At 33.8% G+C, this 23,481-nt stretch overlaps 1 protein-coding gene and 1 long non-coding RNA gene across 3 annotated transcripts; both read right to left on the bottom strand.

The window, feature by feature from the left end:
- Positions 1–9,110: 9,110 nt before the first annotated feature.
- LOC111640362 lies at positions 9,111–13,371 on the bottom strand. 2 transcript variants are annotated; one of them, XM_023386376.1, is made up of 4 exons: positions 13,268–13,371; positions 9,646–9,738; positions 9,412–9,561; positions 9,111–9,250 (listed from the first exon to the last, which is right to left on the bottom strand). In XM_023386376.1, exons 1-4 carry the CDS (start codon positions 13,341–13,343, stop codon positions 9,225–9,227), a joined length of 345 nt encoding a protein of 114 aa, XP_023242144.1. In that variant the 5' UTR covers positions 13,344–13,371; the 3' UTR covers positions 9,111–9,224. The 2 variants fall into 2 exon arrangements, with proteins under 2 accessions (XP_023242144.1, XP_023242145.1); XM_023386377.1 differs by having other exon boundaries at positions 9,412–9,519.
- Positions 13,372–21,003: 7,632 nt separating this feature from the next.
- LOC111640337 lies at positions 21,004–22,216 on the bottom strand. The gene is made up of 4 exons (XR_002759256.1): positions 21,966–22,216; positions 21,778–21,879; positions 21,471–21,676; positions 21,004–21,395 (listed from the first exon to the last, which is right to left on the bottom strand). It is a non-coding gene; the product is annotated as an uncharacterized LOC111640337 (long non-coding RNA).
- Between the last annotated feature and the right edge of the window lie 1,265 nt (positions 22,217–23,481).

Below are 23,481 nucleotides of genomic sequence, written 5' to 3'. Positions count from 1 at the left end.
AACTAACTTAGCAATTGAATTTATATACAAACTAAATAGACGTGATTCAGCATATCTCTGACGGCTTTTATGTTAATGGAAAATGTTTAATTTAGTTCATGCTAATGATTTTAATTACATGTGACGGCTTTCAATTGCCACAAGTGCGAAGGTGTCGCAAAGTTTCCAGGAGTGGAATCATATTATATTATGCTTCATGGGCATTAGATAAACGTGATTGTATGAATGTAAACTTGACTTTAATTAATTTAATTTAATTTAAATATAAATTTTACTATCGAGTGTTTTCGATAATTTAGATTATCACCAACATAATTTGAATAGTTTATCTGTTGGCATAAGAATTGTATTTATACAGAAGTTATTCTCAAAATTTGTGTACTAAGACTTTTATTAATAAAAAATAAAATCTTATAATTGATTTTAATAAATGTATTTTAATATAAGTAGTAATTTGCACGAACTGCAATTATTTTATTACGTGAATTTGTTTTCCATAGGAAATAACTGAAAGACTCGATTACGATGAAATAATTCCATAAGCCAAGCACCTTAAAAAAATACATATAACAATCATTGCGTTTGTGTTTTTGCTAAATATGCTTAATATTGATATACGTCGACATCAGTAATTAGCAGCCAACCGCTGTAATTCTAGGCTTACTGAGCCTTGATTAAATTTCTGCTAACGCCATTTTGTCATTTATCTTGGGCCTGTTGTATTCATTTTCATTGTCAGATCTTAATCGTTTTGTTGTATCTTTCAAACCACAGTTTTGTAATTTTACCTGCGCTTGAGATTTAAAAAAAAAATTGAATAAATAATTTTGTCAAACATTTTATTTTATTTATTTATTTATTTTTGCTTCAATTGAATTTAGCACAGAAGAAAATTTTTGGAAAACTTTTTGGTAGAATTATACTTTAATTCATTTTATTTTTCAGAACCTAAATTTTTACTTGGCATTAAATAACATTTGACATATTTATTTTCTCGACTGTTGTATAATATAGCATAGCTGAAAGTATGGTGATCGGTCAAATTCTATCTCCTCTCCTGGGTCCTTTGCATCACAACGTCTCTGAACGTTTTGACGAAACCAAAAATGTAAAAAGAAATCCGCATATAATATTCTGTGTGTATCGGCGTCGATTTTGCATCATATCTCAAGACTAATCCAAAAATTTTGAAACTTGGTACAGTAATTTTCATACATGGGGCATTTGCTATTAAATTTTAGAGATGACAAAAGGGATATGGAACATATCTAGAGTGGGGTCAAAGTTAATTAAAATTTACTCCTTATTGACATTTACAATTTGTTTAGAGACCTGTCCGTACTCACAAAAAGGCTTTTACTTTTTATGCTAATTAATGCTTGGACTGAGTAAACGAAGCTCATTTATTTACACTCAAATGGCATTAGATATAACTTAAATAAACTTCTCCGAATCCGTTTGATAAATTTCCACCAAATTTAATATGGTTATTGTCCGGGTGAATGTGACATTAAACTGGAATTTTGGCTGTTTACATAGCGCGCGCAGCAGTTCAGTTTTGTTTATAAGCGTACAAACACACGTTACTAGATTTTTGCTCAACATTCCTCGAATTTTAAACAATTTAACATAACAACTGACTCTATCTTAACAGCGCTATATTCGTTTGTATAGCCCAAAACGTCATTGGCTGGCAACACGAACAAGCTCAAAAGTTATTACACACGAACTGTATTAAGTCGCTCTGAAACAAACTTTGAAAGGGGTCGAATTTTAAAATCAGCCATTAAATTAGATATCTTTGCTTCCATTTTGAAGCACAATAAACAGTGAGAAAAAAATGGGCAAGACTCAATTATAAAACTAGCGCCGTTCGTTTGCCGATTGTCTTTGTACGTAATTGTGAGAGCCGAAATTAGAAGAAACTTTATTATTAAAGAAGAGTTTTAGAAAAAATTATTTTAAATTATTATATTTTGTTGTTCAAATCCAGATAATTTTTCAAAAAAATTACTGATTAAATCGGAGATTAAACTGTTTCCCACGGAATTAGTTCCTTGTTGAAAGTGACACATCAACTGCGTCACTTGAACTCAACGAGAAAATTCGTTGATTGGACCCAACATACTAAATCTTTGAATGAGTAAGTGGAAAAATCCAGAAGAGACTCCCGTATAAATCGGAGTGGGTGCTGACGAACCAGCGCGTTTTCCTCACCAGTCGTGAACCTTACCGTGTGTGTGCATCCCTCCATCGCCATCCTTAACCCAAATCTGGATTAGCGGCTGAAGTGAAACCAACCTGGACTAACATCTGAACTTTAATCAACGCCTAAACTTGACATCCACCTTATATAATCCTTCAACGAGGACCTCATCAGACTCCAGGTATTTATCGCCATGCGAATCTCATGTAAACTCCCTCTCTCAAGCTGTTCGATAGTTTAGCGATAAGTAATCCTGTAAATAGCCTTAACCCTGTAAATAACCTTTATAATTAAACGGTTATTAAACTTGTGGAGTGCATTTCTTCCGGAGTTCTCCTTCCGTCTCCAATCCGAACCTAACCTATTACGTACAGTACATACGCGACCGCTCCGCGAGAACGAAACGGTTTCTGTGTCTGTCCGTAAAGATACAGTGGTGTCATCCTGACGTTGTGTCAAAGAGGTACCGACCCTGCGGTCACATAGTCGTCAATGATTAAACTTTGTGACTAATCGATTAGCATCTGATTTAAATCGTTAAACCACGAATGGTGAGCTCAGGGTAAAACCAGTCATGCGGTAGACACCACTAATATTATATAAATTTTATATTGTAGTATAATTGAAAACGATCGTATCTCCTTAAGATCCAGAGTCTCCTTAATCTCCTGTTCGAGTGCCAGGACAGTCTTGCCAAGCTAATATAAAAACATTTTCGAAAGACTAAATATTAAGTACAATGAATCGACAGTGTGATAGAAAAACGCGTGATCGCCGCATCAATCGCCACAAATGTTCATGTAATGTTTCTCTCGTATTTTATATATTTTTTTTTTATATGGAACTATTGTATCAATAGGGTACAGCATATACGTATGTATACAGTCTTGTACGATACAAGAGTGTATATATACGTATATACCCTTGTACTGTACTGGTGATGTAAACAACAGAATATTAAACTGATATATTTATCGTAGAGTCAATTTAGTCAGTGGTAAAGATAAGCGTGACGTTTCGAAACGGTATCCAGAAGATTTTCATTGTTGCTTCCTGCATTTCAATTTGAAGCTCCAAGCTTAAAATCACCAAAGAAAACNGCCTGTTGTATTCATTTTCATTGTCAGATCTTAATCGTTTTGTTGTATCTTTCAAACCACAGTTTTGTAATTTTACCTGCGCTTGAGATTTAAAAAAAAAATTGAATAAATAATTTTGTCAAACATTTTATTTTATTTATTTATTTATTTTTGCTTCAATTGAATTTAGCACAGAAGAAAATTTTTGGAAAACTTTTTGGTAGAATTATACTTTAATTCATTTTATTTTTCAGAACCTAAATTTTTACTTGGCATTAAATAACATTTGACATATTTATTTTCTCGACTGTTGTATAATATAGCATAGCTGAAAGTATGGTGATCGGTCAAATTCTATCTCCTCTCCTGGTTCCTTTGCATCACAACGTCTCTGAACGTTTTGACGAAACCAAAAATGTAAAAAGAAATCCGCATATAATATTCTGTGTGTATCGGCGTCGATTTTGCATCATATCTCAAGACTAATCCAAAAATTTTGAAACTTGGTACAGTAATTTTCATACATGGGGCATTTGCTATTAAATTTTAGAGATGACAAAAGGGATATGGAACATATCTAGAGTGGGGTCAAAGTTAATTAAAATTTACTCCTTATTGACATTTACAATTTGTTTAGAGACCTGTCCGTACTCACAAAAAGGCTTTTACTTTTTATGCTAATTAATGCTTGGACTGAGTAAACGAAGCTCATTTATTTACACTCAAATGGCATTAGATATAACTTAAATAAACTTCTCCGAATCCGTTTGATAAATTTCCACCAAATTTAATATGGTTATTGTCCGGGTGAATGTGACATTAAACTGGAATTTTGGCTGTTTACATAGCGCGCGCAGCAGTTCAGTTTTGTTTATAAGCGTACAAACACACGTTACTAGATTTTTGCTCAACATTCCTCGAATTTTAAACAATTTAACATAACAACTGACTCTATCTTAACAGCGCTATATTCGTTTGTATAGCCCAAAACGTCATTGGCTGGCAACACGAACAAGCTCAAAAGTTATTACACACGAACTGTATTAAGTCGCTCTGAAACAAACTTTGAAAGGGTCGAATTTTAAAATCAGCCATTAAATTAGATATCTTTGCTTCCATTTTGAAGCACAATAAACAGTGAGAAAAAAATGGGCAAGACTCAATTATAAAACTAGCGCCGTTCGTTTGCTGATTGTCTTTGTACGTAATTGTGAGAGCCGAAATTAGAAGAAACTTTATTATTAAAGAAGAGTTTTAGAAAAAATTATTTTAAATTATTATATTTTGTTGTTCAAATCCAGATAATTTTTCAAAAAAATTACTGATTAAATCGGAGATTAAACTGTTTCCCACGGAATTAGTTCCTTGTTGAAAGTGACACATCAACTGCGTCACTTGAACTCAACGAGAAAATTCGTTGATTGGACCCAACATACTAAATCTTTGAATGAGTAAGTGGAAAAATCCAGAAGAGACTCCCGTATAAATCGGAGTGGGTGCTGACGAACCAGCGCGTTTTCGTCACCATTCGTGAACCTTACCGTGTGTGTGCATCCCTCCATCGCCATCCTTAACCCAAATCTGGATTAGCGGCTGAAGTGAAACCAACCTGGACTAACATCTGAACTTTAATCAACGCCTAAACTTGACATCCACCTTATATAATCCTTCAACGAGGACCTCATCAGACTCCAGGTATTTATCGCCATGCGAATCTCATGTAAACTCCCTCTCTCAAGCTGTTCGATAGTTTAGCGATAAGTAATCTTGTAAATAGCCTTAACCCTGTAAATAACCTTTATAATTAAACGGTTATTAAACTTGTGGAGTGCATTTCTTCCGGAGTTCTCCTTCCGTCTCCAATCCGAACCTAACCTATTACGTACATACGCGACCGCTCCGCGAGAACGAAACGGTTTCTGTGTCTGTCCGTAAAGATACAGTGGTGTCATCCTGACGTTGTGTCAAAGAGGTACCGACCCTGCGGTCACATAGTCGTCAATGATTAAACTTTGTGACTAATCGATTAGCATCTGATTTAAATCGTTAAACCACGAATGGTGAGCTCAGGGTAAAACCAGTCATGCGGTAGACACCACTAATATTATATAAATTTTATATTGTAGTATAATTGAAAACGATCGTATCTCCTTAAGATCCAGAGTCTCCTTAATCTCCTGTTCGAGTGCCAGGACAGTCTTGCCAAGCTAATATAAAAACATTTTCGAAAGACTAAATATTAAGTACAATGAATCGACAGTGTGATAGAAAAACGCGTGATCGCCGCATCAATCGCCACAAATGTTCATGTAATGTTTCTCTCGTATTTTATATATTTTTTTTTTATATGGAACTATTGTATCAATAGGGTACAGCATATACGTATGTATACAGTCTTGTACGATACAAGAGTGTATATATACGTATATACCCTTGTACTGTACTGGTGATGTAAACAACAGAATATTAAACTGATATATTTATCGTAGAGTCAATTTAGTCAGTGGTAAAGATAAGCGTGACGTTTCGAAACGGTATCCAGAAGATTTTCATTGTTGCTTCCTGCATTTCAATTTGAAGCTCCAAGCTTAAAATCACCAAAGAAAAACTCCTAAGAAAAAAATTTGACTGTAATCTAAATTGTCATAATATTTTACTTATTCAGTACGCTGTTTAAAAAAGTTATAAAAAGTTTTAATTTGCATAGATTTGAGCTTTTGTTATTCTGGATAAAATTTCGAATAAAACTCATTTGTTTCCATGCAATTTTATCTTTATAAGCGAATCGTGCAATGCCATAACGTTAATGAATCATCAAACACCTTCTGTTGCTGAGAAGTGTTTATTAAACGAAACACTAACGTTTTCAATCTCTGACGTTTAATAAACATTTCTCAGCAATAGAAAGTAGTTGATGGTTCTTTAAGTGTTTAAAAGCTGAGTTGGATATTTGGCCATAACGTTATGTCATTTTTCTCTAAATTCATTTTATTGAAGAAATAAATTCTAAACACAAGGTTTTCTGCTGCTAAAAAATATTGTAGCGATAGTGATACTATAAGTGGTTAAATTTTCAAATTGAATTTATGTGAAAGACCTATGTTTTGCACTTTAACACCAAAGTGCAAGTCACGTGACTTTTGAAGCATATCTTTACATCATTTTGTTATTCAGAGAATTTGTAACGTATGAGTTTTTACCATTTTATTTTAAAATTCAAACGACTTGAAGGAATTCACTAGAAAAAGTGATTTTTAATCTCTCCTGAAAAGTTTGTTTTTGAAATTTACAACATTATGACATTGCACGCTTCAAATATAATATTAAGCAAGAAAAGTAAAATAGCTCTATGAGAAACACTCGTAAACTTGCACTTATCAACTCGAAAGTTTCGCCGGCTTCTCACTGATAACGAGAGAGGCTTATGTTTAAAATTTAAGCTTTCTAGATCTACTAGTTTTTTCTTTAGAAGCGGCTGCAGTGTTGGATGAAGAATAAATAAAAATAAAAATGCAGCTTTTTGGAGATTTTTGCACTTTATGGTTGCTTATATTTCGGCAACTCCTTTATTGAAAAATCCGAAATGTTGCGCATTACCTAAGAAAGAAATTATCTTTCGAACGAGACATTCAGAGTTACTATAGACGTTTGAAGCAGAAAAATCGACTCCCAAAAATCGGAAACTCTGATTTCTGTATATACTGTACACAATAGTCACTCAGTTAGTTTTTTGGCGCATCGTCACTGCCGTGATTCTGGATTGACTATATTTTAAAATATTGTAATGGAAGTAATTTAAGTTTCAAATCTTAGTACAAAATCATTGTTGATATTGTTTCCTACGTAATTTCACTTTCTAAACATAATTTAGCTAAAAAATATTCTCAAATTCACGCTTTGACTTAATTTATTTTAATGATTATTGTAATTCTTAGATCCTGAAACTATTCTTCTAGTTTTTCACACTTAAAATGATTCAAAGAAATTACTTAAGATTATTCGAACAAACTGAAAATTCGTAAAGAATTTTCGTTAAACTTCGATTTAACACCATTTATTTACCTCTGAAATTAACACTAAACCGAGTATGGCGCTAAACTGAAGCAAGTTATCTCACACAATAAGAATTATGTATAGCGTTGAATTCTTTTAGTAAGTTTGAGAGTTTGAAAGTTAAGTGATTTGGTGTTAATATCGCTCACGGTGAAATCGCTCGTTTAGTAATTTTCTTTAATGAAAAATACGTTTACAATTTACATTAACGCTTAAAAAGAATGGCGCTATACAGGAGGACGTAATATCTTGGTTTCACTGTACTGTTTTGTTGCAATAAAACTATAAAATGAAAATAACATTTAACATGTTGTTTACTTATCCTAGCCTGGCAAATTAAATAAAGTATAATAAGAATTAAATTTATTGTTCAATGTATTTTAATGTTTACCTTCTCTTTAGAATGCTAATGTGTACTTTCAAACAAATGAGAGAGTCTATACGTTATTATAATTTGGGCCGGCGTTAGCCAAATTATTAGATGGAAACATAATTTAATAGTGTTTGATGTCATTATATAGTTCAACATGTTCGCCCATAAGTAAGACAACCCTGAAAGGGTTCTTTTACTTATGGACGAACACGTTGAACTATATAATGGACGAACATGTGACACGTGATGCTATATCATATTTTGCTTAAGAGATAAACCGATAAAAATATCATTATATTTTATAATCAAACATTTATACAGAGAACGAAATGCAATTATTCCGTATTAAATTAAATAGCCATGAAAATTGTAAGCTTCTCATGCCTGCATTTATAGAACTCGAGGAATATTAATTAATTTAATTAAAGAAGCAGAAGGTTACCACTGTAAATATAATTTTCTAACGGTTGTATATAAAATTAAACTGTTTAATAAAAATTATCAAATTTTGCAATTTTTATGTAAATAAATGAAATAATGGCTCTATCAGAGCGAAAACTATCGTTTGATATCAGTGACTCATTGAATTCGACAGAAACTGGCGTTCAGCAGTGGCCGAGTGGATAAAAACCACCAAATGCTGATAGTTGAAGGCAACTAATCAACAGGCCGGCCACGTGGAGTTTTTCGAAATTTCTTCACGTGTCTAACTCTAAAGAGGGACCAGGTCCTCCACGAGGCATCACTTCTTGGCAACTCTCCCATGTTATGTTGCACTACACCATCAATTCAATTCGACTCTTAATTTTTTCTAATATATTTTGCTTAAATGTTTGTAGATATATTTTCATTTGTAAATCGAGTTGACTACTGTATATCCAATTTTGCTTTTAATTATAAAGTGAAGAAACTCGCATATTGCGCAATAACAAACAATTGATTGTATCATATGACTTGTAGAGAATGTGTGAATAATGACGAAGTTAGAATATAATAAAGCGTTTTAAATATTTATCTAAATTCTACAGATGTTTCTGAACCAAGTTAAGTGGAAGAATGAAGTCTGGCATGATGGGATAAAGCAATACAACATACCGGCGATATGCGAAAGGTGGAATCCTCGGGAGGACGTTCAATCAAAAATTAGTCATATTTAAGTATTACATACGCAAATAAAACTCGGAAACGCCTCGTGACCAGCTCGTTAATGAAGCACAAACTCGTTACCAACTAGCAGTGAGCGTTCAGTAGATACGATATTTTCGTAAATCTTTGCAGAAAATTCACATCAATATAAAAATATTCTTAAACTTTAATTCGAAAACTCTAAACTTTATTAAGTTGAATACAGTATATACAATATTATAATTAGTATAAATTGTATTACTGATTGCAGCAACTCGTGTGCTATTATGGAATTCAAACTGATCTCGGAACAAAACTTTAATTTACGACATTGAGCTTACGAAAAAATGGTCATCTGGCTTTACGACGGTTTTCCTTTACAACCTTCTCAATAAAGGAAAGGTCTTGAAAAATCTAAAAAATCAAATCTAAGTCATGCTAGTAAACCATTTTACAAGTATTCAAAACAAATTAATTATCAATACAGTTTTATTTTCAATTTATTGAAGAATCTTTCCAAATTTAGGCTAAATAAACGAGTTCTTTATGCAATGTTTAACCTTTAATTTATTTACCAATGCTAACATCAACAGGAATGAGGAGTTCACACTTCCGATCATCTTGGAATACCGATTCTTCGCATTTGTTCTCGCAACACAAATCTACGAGTTCGGATCCTGCTCCTGTTGAAAAAAAGTCGTCATAGTATGCACGATATTCTGTAACTGAAATTAAATAAAGTTGAAAATCGGATATTTTATCGCAACATAATTAATATTTTGTGAAATTCGATAATGGAATTTACTTACGACGCCATGATATCAATGTTGACAAACAGGCGTTAACCAGCATTGTATACAAATCGTGTCCACATACTTGAACTTTTACAAGTGGAGAACAGCCTATAAAAAATCATAAATATTAAAATAATAACGTATTGCCGTTTTTAAAATTGATGCATTTTATAATAAATTAACAGTTAAAACGTTTATTTTCGATTTTTACAATACTTCAACTAAATAGAATAAATATAACTACAACACTCTAATGAAAATGTTACCGCCGTGATGACATGGATTCGAACCTGGATCTCTACCTTGCTGTAGACTAACATGAGCATGCTTATGATCAATTATGGTGGTTCAAGCCTATATAATTGATCATAGGCAAAATGGAATTGAGATCAGCCTTCATCCGTATCATATAGCGGATTTGCTCACCAGTGTCCAAGTAAATAACACTACTAAACTGGTTTGCGCTTCGCCAACAGGCTCGCCGCGTGGCGGTTTACGAATTTTTTTCACGTGTCTTAACCTGAACAGGAGCCTGCTTTACATAAGAAGCTTTTCCCGGAAGGCAGATCGTTCAAGTATTGCTTTATCTTATTCCATCAATGTAATCCATTTTAACTCTGTAATTAATTGTGAGAAAGCCAAACTTGGACGAAATTTTTCTCTAAAAAACTTCGTCTTTCGAATGTTAAAGTAGTTCAAATCCCAGCGAAAACAAATTTTTCGCATATCTCTCCCCGAAATCACTTCCTTTCGCAGGAGACTCATCGAATTTGTCACCAGGAACTAACTACAAATATTCACTATTGATCGAAATTAGTAACTTGGCTAAAAAGAGGGCATCGAAACCAAAGGGGGAGGACACGGGATATAAAAGAATTGAATCGAAGACGAGAAGGTCCGAGAGTTTGCCTATCCATATCCTTGTGCAAGTGCATTCCCGCCGTTCTCCACCCCTGTCGTCGCCGGACCATAACTGTCTATTTCTATCGGACATTCGATCAAAAAATTCTGCCCTATCCAGTAGTAGTATCCAATCCAGCCGAAACCTCTTCACTCCTTTGTCAAAACAATCCATGGCTTAGTTAGTTTGTTTGTTTAGTAATGGCAACGCAACACTTGGACGATCTGCCTAGGGCAGGGATCGACAGTTTGTCAAGTGAGAAGAGCCAAATTGTCATGGAAACAGGATTGAAAAGTCGGATAAACGAAAAGTATGAAAAAATCCATTATTAGTGTAGTATATTATTATACGCCATGTAATTAGTAGGGGAAGGGAGGGCAGGATGGAAGGTTTAACTTTATGATGTAAAAAACATAAAATAACATAATATAGATCTTTTCTTTTAATCAGACTCGACAGAGATCTTAGATGATTAAAAAATTGTGTAATTAAAAATAATTAATATTAAGTATAAAATCTGTTAGGAATCATGAAGTAAAAACGTCAAAAATTCCATCTTGCCCTCACCCTGAAGGCAAGATGGAATACATAGGATATTCCTACGTTTTACAATTGACATATAAAAACATCCATCTTTTGTGTCTGTACATAGTTCATGTGCCCAACCACAACACACTGGACACTGGTACCAAGTCCTCTGTGAGCGGTTTCACATATGGTTCTCTACATAATATACAAAACCTTCATCCATCGCCATCTGCAGTTTCTTCAGTCCAAAAACATCTGTTGCTCTTTCTTATATACTTGTTCACCATCTAAAATAATTACATTCTCAATTAGTTAGATAAATTGAAAACAGAAATCAAAATAATTGCGTGCGGGAAACTTGGAAACTATTCCATCTTGCCCTAAAATGCAATTTTCCATCTTGCCCAAATGCCCATTGCCAATAATAATATCAACGCTTTAAAAATCCTTGAATTTTTTTCCTCTTTAAATATCAATTCATTCAATCTACCCCTAATAGGTACTGTACTTTGTATAAAAACAAAATAGTAATACTTACTTTCTAGGTATAAATAATAACACTGCAAAAGTCCAATGACTGCGTAATAATCTGCTGCGAAATATGAAATACTTGCACACGTCACTTGGTGGCATCAACCGGTCTGAGTCGCCGTTCGTAAATACAAGATATCCAGGTGTCTCTGTGTACATGGAGATTCGGGTGGTTCGGGATGGGTGTGTAGTTTCCATCTTGCCCACCCCTTCCATCTTGCCCTCCCTTCCCCTATATTAGTATATCGCTATTAACCTACTTCGCGTTGAATTTTCCTCCATGTTAAGCCTATCAAATTTTTTAAAAAATAATAATCGTCGCTATTGTATCGTTAAAAATTAGAAAATTAAGTCTCGTTTAAATACTGGTCGATCTAGTCTTGCCAGCTAAAACACGTAAAAATAATATTAAAGTAGCCAAGATATAGCCAAATATTGTAGCGCCACATCACTAGCGGACATTTGAATTTGCCGACTAGAACGCGGTCGGTTAACCGAGGTGACGGTTAATCGGGGGTCGGATAATCGATGCTCTACTGTATATATATGTATGCTTCAAATGCTGCCACTCCCATCCGACTCATATAGATCAACGCGAGTGTGATCATGTGCGGACGGAATAGTAGAGAGTACGAGTCGAAGTTTGTTCGGCGGCTCTATCTCATAAACTCATAAGTTATAAGGCTGCTTGAGATGAGGTGAAATTGGAGTTTATGTCCGAAGAGCCGCAAACGTTTACGCAAAGAGCCGCTCCTGCCGACCCCTGGCCTAGGGGAATGCTTTTCGTGAGGTCTTTTTAAGGGAAACTGGCTCCTATTTAGGCGTTACAGACGCGGAGAAAACTCGGAAAAAAAAACTCCACGTAGCCAGCCCATCCGAGCGAGGCGCAAACCCACGACCGAACTCCCAGTGTTCAGGGAACGGAACCGCTTGGCCACTGGTGGCACCCATCCATAACTTAATCAACGCACCAATCAAGGTATTTCGCATCGCGCGTAATATTATAAGCTCTCTCTCTCTCTCTCTCGGCTAGGAACCCGTTAATTAACATGTTACGCTATATCCCTTGTCCGATTTAAACCGCTCTTTGAAGATTAACAGAACTCTTTGTTATCCCCTGTATATGTGTGCACTTTTTTCGGCCGCGTCGTCTCTCGGCTTGTCTCCATTTCGGACTCCTAATGTTTACATACGCGACCGCTCGCGCACAATCGGAATAGCAGCCGAAGGTTTCTGTATCAGCCTTAAAGGATAAAGTGATGTCAGTCCTGATGTAGGCATCACCGGTCTGGAGCCAATTAACTGCTCACAATGATTTGTTGTAAACAATTCTTCATTTTTACAGTGCATAATCATAAAATATTCAAGAATAAATTCACTTGCACTTCAAGTTCTATAATATTATATTATCTGCATAGGAAGGAAACAATTAGAAGCAAATTTTACATTATTGCAACATTAAAAAAATTCCCTCTTACGTAAGAATGGTAAATTTATGTACAGATAACGATATAAATTCGTTTTAACTAGATTACAGTTATAGTAAGGTTTTCTGTTAACTCCATACAATTCTAGTCTCTAATAATTTTATGAGCCTGTATCAGATAGAAAATCTATTATTGGCTTCTTATTCTTAAACTAATATGCCTGCTTTATATTTTAATAAATATTTCTTACCATGTGGTACAATAAGAATTGTACAAATAAGCAGAAAGAATAATATTTCTCGTGAATTCACTATTTTACTTTTCATTGCTAACGTCGTAGATGTGACTCTTCACTACAAAGTGCTTCAAAGTAAAAGCTTTAGAAGTCTATATAATATATATTAAAGTATAATGTAATTTAGCATTGAATATTTATGATAAACTATCTTTAATTTCTTTGTATAATATGACATTTTGCTAGCGTAGACTTTGACAATATTAGAGTTATTTAAAGTTTAATAACTTTTCGTTAAGATTAATATTTTTGTTTCCTCATTTATAGTTAAAGAGGGCAGCGAAAATATACATTATATACAAGTATACGTGACAATTATCTGAAATTTTAACTGAAATATAAGAATTACTGTGTAAAATCAATTCAATTTTTATGATTTATGATTTTATATTAATAAATATATTTTCACGTATACATTATATATATTGAAATACAGTAAGACCTCGTTTAGCACTTCCTCGATTAACGCTGATTCGATATAACGCGGTCTGCTCGATGCCTAAAAACAAAAGCTCGAAATTTACGCTTATTCAAATTATCGCTGCATTTCATTGATTCATATAGACCTATAATAAGATTATTTCCGACACGAACCAATCATCAAAAGGTGACAATTCTTCGTATCGCTGTGCTTCCTCTAAATCTGTTTGTTTAGTTTAATTTTGGAAAAAAATATAACATTATGGATGCCGGTATGCAAAATCGACTTCGCTGGGTAAGATTAACTGATAAACAGAGTATGGAAGAAGAGGTATCCAAGGATTCTGAACAAGAAGAGCCTATCGTTGACCAAATTGTCAATCGAATCGATATAGCAAGACTAAGAGATGTAGATGAGGAGGATATTGAGGAGTTACTGCAGGTTACTGGTGAGAGCATTACTAACGTCGACTTTCAAGAACGGGCGGAACAACGAATTTATGTAGAACTGGAAAATAGTGACTCTGGAAACGAAGAATTCAAAGAACTTGCTTACCACAAATGATACTAGACAAATTCATCGCCAAAACCAAGAATTTCAGAAGCACCAGGACCTTTATCACAAAAATAAACTTTATATTTCTGTGTGCATATGTTGGTATTATGTAACATATATTATTATGCGAATTAATATAAAAATAACTTTAAATTAAAATTAGTTTATTTTTGGTCGCGTGTTCCCCTTTCTCTATTTACTATGGGTTAAAATGACCTAGTTTAACGCTGTTTCATTTAGCTCTTTGTTTGTCTAGAAACGCATCCTAAGCGCAAAACGAGGTCTTACTGTAGCTATGCAACATACAAATTTATGTAATTTATTTTATAATATTAAGAAAGTGTAAAAAATAGAAAATGTTTTAACTTCACTTGTCAGTCGGCAAGCCTTATTGTGATCTGGCCTAGCCCATGATAATTATTATTAAAAAGTTTACTTAGTGCCAACAGAGCGGAGAGTCAACGATGAAAAACATTAAATAAAACTCAAGGCCATAAAAATGATTTTTTGGGAATTCTTTTTTTTTTTGTATCTTACAAGTATTATGAAAATAAAGAAGTAGCGCTACATGATAATGAGAGAATATTTTGCTGTATTATTTCATTTTCGACCATGGCATAAATCTTTAAATTTAGGACTTTTTGTATTTTAAGTTGGAGTATTCGTGTTTGTTAAATTTGAAGATGTTGCCTGTAATTAGAGAAATATTCGACGACGTTTTTAAATAATTGTTCAAAGGGTCACTCTATATGCATATTGAACTTTCTCCATAAAATAAGTAGCCAAGCTGATTCGGTTAACATATCTGGCCGCGGACAGTGAATCCATTTCGTATTTCCCAGGAATCCATAGCCTATATTTTTAGTATATATGTTTGAACCGGGACCCAGCCGCAATTTCAAACAATTTTTAACTTCCTTTGTAGAAGGAGAAGAATTGGATAAAATCGTTTTTTAGGATTTGTAGTTATATATCCACAAATAACAAGGTTGTTGTCGTGTTGCAAATTTTCTCTGGTTCCTATGGCGATATCGACCCTAACTGTACTTCCGCCGATCTTTTGATTACCTTTTAAACAATTCCAAATACAGATTTCTTTCATGGTTTTCTGAAAAAATTTCCAATCCGAAATGCGTAATCATCGAACTCTGGAAAATTTTCACTGTCTTCAGTTGTAGACGAATACCAAGCATAAATAATGTTAAAGTTATTGACCAAAGATAAATTCAAAATGTTTGAAAAGGTGCGATTTCATTCATTAAATAAGTTCTGCAAGTTCTTGATTAACAAGTCCACATTTCTCTATCGAATTTAATTTTACCCACTATGCAAGAGGAACAACTGCTGCATATTTTTCTGTTTACTATTAAACACATCGCGTTTGCCCAATTTGTGAAGCTATCGATGCTATTGAAAATCATTTGCATGTATTTTAAAAATCAAATGTGAAGAATTAAAACTTATGTTGCTAGAAGAAGTCGACACATAACTGGATGTAGAGATGTTGTTGGCTCAATTTCATTTGACACACTATATTTAGTAAATTTTACGGTAAGATTGATATCAAAAGTTTTAAAACTATGGATGTTGTATAGATTACTCCCGGTGGAATGTCGGGACTTTGAGTATACAGTCGACCCTCCTATAACACTGTTGATAATTCCGTTTTATATGAATTCCATGTTGTACGAGTCACTTAGATTTTACAAATACGTGTGCCGGGTTGTGAACGGCACACCTATCGGTCAGCTAGTACTACGCGGCTTGTCCAAATAACCTCTCTCTCCGGGAGGTGACAGTCACTAGTTAGGCTAATAGAAAACCTTCTATTTCAGCTCAATCGATATTCAAGGCTGCAAGTTCACGCACGGTTGGATTAATTTAAATACGTTACCATGTAAAACTCTATATTGTATTGTATCAATGTATATGTTACTGTGAAAGACCGAAATTAGAGAATGTCGATATTCTCCGGTGAATGTCGACACATACAAATTCGTCGGTGAAAGACCGAATATTTGGTTATATTATTATACATTCGAAAAATCACCAGTGTATGTCGACAAGCACAGATAAGCTTTGGTGGAGGTCGAAACGACACNATTGTGATCTGGCCTAGCCCATGATAATTATTATTAAAAAGTTTACTTAGTGCCAACAGAGCGGGGAGTCAACGATGAAAAACATTAAATAAAACTCAAGGCCATAAAAATGATTTTTTGGGAATTCTTTTTTTTTTGTATCTTACAAGTATTATGAAAATAAAGAAGTAGCGCTACATGATAATGAGAGAATATTTTGCTGTATTATTTCATTTTCGACCATGGCATAAATCTTTAAATTTAGGACTTTTTGTATTTTAAGTTGGAGTATTCGTGTTTGTTAAATTTGAAGATGTTGCCTGTAATTAGAGAAATATTCGACGACGTTTTTAAATAATTGTTCAAAGGGTCACTCTATATGCATATTGAACTTTCTCCATAAAATAAGTAGCCAAGCTGATTCGGTTAACATATCTGGCCGCGGACAGTGAATCCATTTCGTATTTCCCAGGAATCCATAGCCTATATTTTTAGTATATATGTTTGAACCGGGACCCAGCCGCAATTTCAAACAATTTTTAACTTCCTTTGTAGAAGGAGAAGAATTGGATAAAATCGTTTTTTAGGATTTGTAGTTATATATCCACAAATAACAAGGTTGTTGTCGTGTTGCAAATTTTCTCTGGTTCCTATGGCGATATCGACCCTAACTGTACTTCCGCCGATCTTTTGATTACCTTTTAAACAATTCCAAATACAGATTTCTTTCATGGTTTTCTGAAAAAATTTCCAATCCGAAATGCGTAATCATCGAACTCTGGAAAATTTTCACTGTCTTCAGTTGTAGACGAATACCAAGCATAAATAATGTTAAAGTTATTGACCAAAGATAAATTCAAAATGTTTGAAAAGGTGCGATTTCATTCATTAAATAAGTTCTGCAAGTTCTTGATTAACAAGTCCACATTTCTCTATCGAATTTAATTTTACCCACTATGCAAGAGGAACAACTGCTGCATATTTTTCTGTTTACTATTAAACACATCGCGTTTGCCCAATTTGTGAAGCTATCGATGCTATTGAAAATCATTTGCATGTATTTTAAAAATCAAATGTGAAGAATTAAAACTTATGTTGCTAGAAGAAGTCGACACATAACTGGATGTAGAGATGTTGTTGGCTCAATTTCATTTGACACACTATATTTAGTAAATTTTACGGTAAGATTGATAACAAAAGTTTTAAAACTATGGATGTTGTATAGATTACTCCCGGTGGAATGTCGGGACTTTGAGTATACAGTCGACCCTCCTATAACACTGTTGATAATTCCGTTTTATATGAATTCCATGTTGTACGAGTCACTTAGATTTTACAAATACGTGTGCCGGGTTGTGAACGGCACACCTATCGGTCAGCTAGTACTACGCGGCTTGTCCAAATAACCTCTCTCTCCGGGAGGTGACAGTCACTAGTTAGGCTAATAGAAAACCTTCTATTTCAGCTCAATCGATATTCAAGGCTGCAAGTTCACGCACGGTTGGATTAATTTAAATACGTTACCATGTAAAACTCTATATTGTATTGTATCAATGTATATGTTTCTGTGAAAGACCGAAATTAGAGAATGTCGATATTCTCCGGTGAATGTCGACACATACAAAATACGTCGGTAAAAGACAGAATATTTGGTTATATTATTATACATTCGAACAATCACCAGTGTATGTCGACAAGCACAGATAAGCTTTGGTGGAGGTCGAAATGACACCCGAAAAGCCGATGTCGACAGAGAGGCGACAGTCTGTTGCCAAATCCTTTGTGGGTAGTCAGAGGTAAGACAAGATCGTACCTCTTTTCCAGGCAACGGTTTGGTGGAAATCGCCCACTTTGTCACTGAATGGTGTTTTTGTTCTTTTGATCCCGTGAGGTGGGGATCGGTTAGTCAGGTCGAGTAGATGAGATGGGGTCGTCGGTAAGGCGTCGTCAATATCCGAATAAAAGACACTATTAACAGATCAGTTCGTAATCACGTAATAACGTAATCAGTTCGTAATTTATAAAGAAAAGTTACTTTTCATAGATGAGATTTCTTCTCAAGAAATATCGCTGAGAGAAGCAGTTACAGATAATTCGAAAAATGGAGGGCAAGGCTACATACGTTGTCATTGCAAAAAAAAGTGTTCCACGAATAAATTGTAAAAGCAAGGGACTCTTCTGCAATTCAAAGTGCCATAACAGTTTAAGTTGTTGCAATAAATAAGATTGTATAACGATAATCACATAATTTATGTGTAAGTTTATTATTGTATTATTTTCTTTAATGATTTAGAACATACTGTTCATTTTAGGTTCAACAGTTTATTTCTGTGTGCCGTTACTTAAGCTTCCTCCTATTTTGACATATTAAAAAGTTGCATTTTTGTCTTAACGTAATAAAAATATTTTTATTCAACATTCATCATCAGTGCGTGCCGAATGTCGACATTTGCCGGTGTAAGTGAGAAATGATAATATTTAGCAAATATTTCGTACATACACGAAACGACTGTGTGAATGCTGACATTCATCGGAGAATGTTGACATTCGCCAGATATCGGTCATTCACAGTAACATATACATTACCATGAAAGGCAAGAAATCGTAAATATGATAACTTTGTTAATTTTCGTCTTCGGTCTAAAAGTACGGTATAGTAGAACTCGTCTCGGTCCTCCGAGTTCAGATGTATATTCAAAGTCCCGAAATTCCAACGGAAGTAATCTATACAACAGTCAAAACTATTTTTGATAATAGAGTACAAAATATTACTATACTTTATCAGTTGTTTACTTGGACATAAATCATTAATTAGGACTTTATACCGGTGTTTTGATTATTGACACAAAGATGAGATCATAAATAAGAAAAAACAAAATTTTTTTATTTTATAACCTGTAGTATTTTTTCCTGTAGTACACATATTACAGGTGTGTGGGACTAACATATGGAGTTGAATTGATAACTTCGTTTTTATGAATTAAAAATGGTTAAAGACATTAATCTTGATTAGTTCATTCAATTATATAATTGAATGAACTAATTAATCCAACCTGGTAGATATCCTAGACTAAATGTTTTACGTATTTTCGAAATTCGAACAAGATCACCAATATTCAATTTAAATGTATTTTCTCCTTTTATACCATACAGCTTTTCAAAAATCGCACTGTGACACAAAGGTATAACTTCCGACAGAGACACACCGATACTTCTATGAAAACTATTATTGTAGCTTTTTACAATATCAGATAATTTATCGATATATTTATAAGAATTACGATAAGTAAATAATCTATATATTTTATTCTGCAGAGTTTTATTTAGTCTTTTGACAACATCTGCTTTTGTATCAGAATGGGTTGAATTAATTTTAAATTTTTTAAAAAGATTTTAAAAAGTTTTTACCAATCTATTATAAAATTCTTTTCCTTTATCAGTTTGTAAGTTTTTTAAAAAAAAACTGATTTCAAAAGATTTAAAAACAGACTGAGGTTTTTTATTTTTTATTGGTTCTATATAGCAATACTTAGTAAATACATCAATTACGGTTAGTAAGTATTTTACTCCATTATTAAATCTAGAAAATTGTTTTAATACAATTAAATCGGCTTGCCATAAGTCATTAGGATAAAAACTTTTAGTTTTTCTTAGCGAGTATTTAATTCTTACATGTTTATGAAGTGTATAAGTCAGTTGAGAAGATAGCCATTTTTTAACAATAGATCGCGGTAAATTAGATTCCTTTACTAATTTATTTACACCACCAAAAGATGCTGGAGATTTAGGATTATAGTACTGTATATCGATTTCAAAAGTTTTTCCATTCGGAATTTTTCTTCCTCTTCCTCTTAGATTTTTTCCACTGATGAAATAGTCTCGGAGTGAAAATTTCTTCAGGAGTCTCGACCGATGCTGGTTGATACTGTGTTTTTTCGGGTAATGTTGCTAAACTTTTGTTTCCAATCCACTCTTTAGGAATGTTTATTTTATTTAAACCGTTCCAAAATTCGTTAAAACCAACAGGAACTAATGTGGTTTTTCTATTTCTCATTATGTACGAAATTAAGCCTAGTATATGACTTTCAAAAATAGGTTTTCCATGGACTGTTAATTCATCTTTAGAATTCCATCCGTAATGACTTCGATTCAACTTATCAATTTAATGTGGTATATATTTTTTATATAATTGTGGTACGGATAAAATTATTTGTTTAATAAATGCATCATCAACAGCTTTTTCTTCAGGTTGAGATTCCATTTCTTCGATCTCGTCGGATACAACAGATACTCTAATACCCCGTTCGCACCGAGCATTTCGATCTAGATTGTGACTAAGGCTAAGACTCCACTACCGTAAAAACGGCGTAAAAACCCCTCGCCGTAAAAGCTTTTAATCACGTGACCCTGATATCTTACGCTTGAGCAGGCCGTAAAACCAGCGTAAAAGCGCGTTGAGCTATGTTCAACTTTCGACGCGAATACGGCCGTAAAGAGGTACCTTCCACCAAATAGCTTATACGACAATAGTGGAAACTCTCGTGAATTAGCATTTACCGTAGTGGAGACAGCGGGAACTAGCGACATCTAGCGGTTTGAGGAGAACACTAACACCGCAGTCAGTATGTAAAGTCTAACAAAACTTGCAAAAATGCAACGAAATAAATATTTTATCATCTTTTTGTCTTTATTTTATGATCTTAAAACATGAATTATAATTTTATTTAGTAGGAAACGTTGATGGATAGTGATTCAAAGGAAAGAATAATAGCAACAAAACAAATCAAATGCAATGAGTCAGATTTTTAAAATTAAAATCTGAGGTTTTAATTTCATTTTATTAAATTAGAACACATTGAACATCAAAATGTATTATGTGCACAGTTTGATCATACAGGTCATGGATAATACAGTTATTACATATGTGCAATCCTTTTTAATTTAGCATTTTTTGTTCTCAGAAAACTTTCAGATGAATCATTATTTTTTGTCACATATGCTTTAATAAGGACTTTGAAATATTTATCTGCCAATAATTTAATACAATTGTCACAAACACCTTCAATATTTGCATTCTTTAAGAAATAATTAATTAACTTACTTTTAATTCCATATGGGCTCTGTAACAAAAACATATTAAAATTGTTTTGAAATATTGCTGACATTTCTGAAGATAATTTTTCCCACACCCATTTGGATACAGCATTCTGCAATTGTCATCAGTTTCTATTTAAATATTCTGGCCCTTTTGTTTTTAATATATTGTCTAAGTCGGACCTTCTGCTTTTAACAACCCACTGAGTGCATCTGAAAATCAATATAAACACATACGTTGAATGATAACAATATTTTAAATGAGGAATGTTGATATAAATGAAAACAATCTAATTGCTTATGAATTTACTTACACTTGTTTGTTTTTAGGGAATCTGTAAAACGACTTGCGATCACTTTGTATCTTATAGTTAAAGCAGCCATACATAGCGCAAATAACCCCTCTTCCGGCCATTCTAATTATTATGAGATATAAAAATGTTCAAAACTATATTAATATTAATATAGTAATATATATATAATAATATATCTATATTAATACCCAAAAACGTCTCCTTATACACGCGGTACAAATGGAGTGAAGCGTAGTTATCTCCTCAAACCACTAGATGGCGGGCTGAAGCTTGTCGCCAGTTTTCATCAGAAGTTTCCACTATTGTCATAATAAACTATTTGCTTCCACCAATCAGAAGTCAGTGAAATCTAGGTAATCGCGACACGGAGCTAAAATGGCGGAAAACGAGCTTTTGTGTACGTTCCCTCGTGGCTACTCTAGAATAGATCCAGAAAGATTTATCGAAAACATTCGAAAGTATTCGTGTATCTACAACAAGAGGTAACCTGATTATAATAATGGATACCAAAGGAAATCCATCAATTTAGAGGAGTATATAATAAAAAAGCTAAGCTTAATAATACGATAATAAAAGTTAGTATATGAAAGTAAAGATATTATTTTTACTGCATTTGTAATTATAGTACAGAAAAAACTTGTAGAATATAATCATTGTCTTTATATCGATATATCACGTATACAACCGTCTTTCGTTTCTACCAATTCACGTGTGAAGAAGTATTTACTTTCGACACTTGGGGCAGCACCGTTGCCGTAAAAACTTCGTGCTAGCCGGACTTCCACCGTAATCCGAGCGCAAACGCAAATAGGTCACGTGATTAAAAGCTTTTATGGCGAGGGGTTTTTACGGTAGTGGAGTCTTAGCCTAAGGTCGGAGACTGTTCCGTGGTGCGAACGCTCTCGACCGTTTCAATCTCGACTGAAACGAGGTTCAATCGCGATCGAATGGAGAGAGTTCTCGAAACTAGATCCAGTCATAAGAGAGATCCCACAATCCCACACGCGCGAGAAAATACAAGATGGCTGCGGAACACGTGTGGGGCTATCGACAGAGAAATAAAAAAGACATCTGGAGAGACGACGACATCTATCTATTATTAGATGTATGGCAAGAAAAAGTATTTATTTCTAACCAAAACTTCCATTTTGTTTGTTGGTGTTTGTGACTTACCGCATAGTTACGTCAGTTTTATGATCGCGTGTAATAGCCAGGTTCTTCTCAAGCGAACTGCCTGTGCGAACAGCACGACGTTCCACTGGCGACAGTCACAATCGAGGTTGTAGGTAAATCGAGATCGAAGTGAGTAGTGGATTGTGTGCGAACGTAGTATAACAGGTTCTTTTGGTGCATGAACTGTTCTCTGATATCTTGAAATCGATTGGCTTAATAATTTGACTTTACTATCATCAGATAAATCACCAGTCTCAAGTAATTCTTCAATATTATTACCAATTCTTATTTCAGGTTTTTGATATGCTGACAACAATTTAGGAGGGACAAGAGCCATTTGCTTCGCCATTAGATTCTTTTTCCTATTACTTTACCAATTAGTCCACCTGCCATAGTCAATACGGGAGCCAGTAGGGGAGGAAGGAATCCACCCGATTGATTAACTAAAATTTTTTTCTTAGTATTTAAAGGAAGATGTTTTTCACTTAATTTCCTGATAATTTTTTTATATTTTTGTAATTTACGAAGATC

Source organism: Centruroides sculpturatus, unplaced genomic scaffold, assembly GCF_000671375.1.
Source record: "Centruroides sculpturatus isolate CEXI.00-Female unplaced genomic scaffold, Cexi_2.0 scaffold1321, whole genome shotgun sequence".
In the NCBI taxonomy this organism is placed as follows: domain Eukaryota; kingdom Metazoa; phylum Arthropoda; class Arachnida; order Scorpiones; family Buthidae; genus Centruroides; species Centruroides sculpturatus.
The sequence above is the reverse complement of the archived record's forward strand: the minus strand, read 5'-3'. Positions and strand labels throughout refer to the sequence as shown.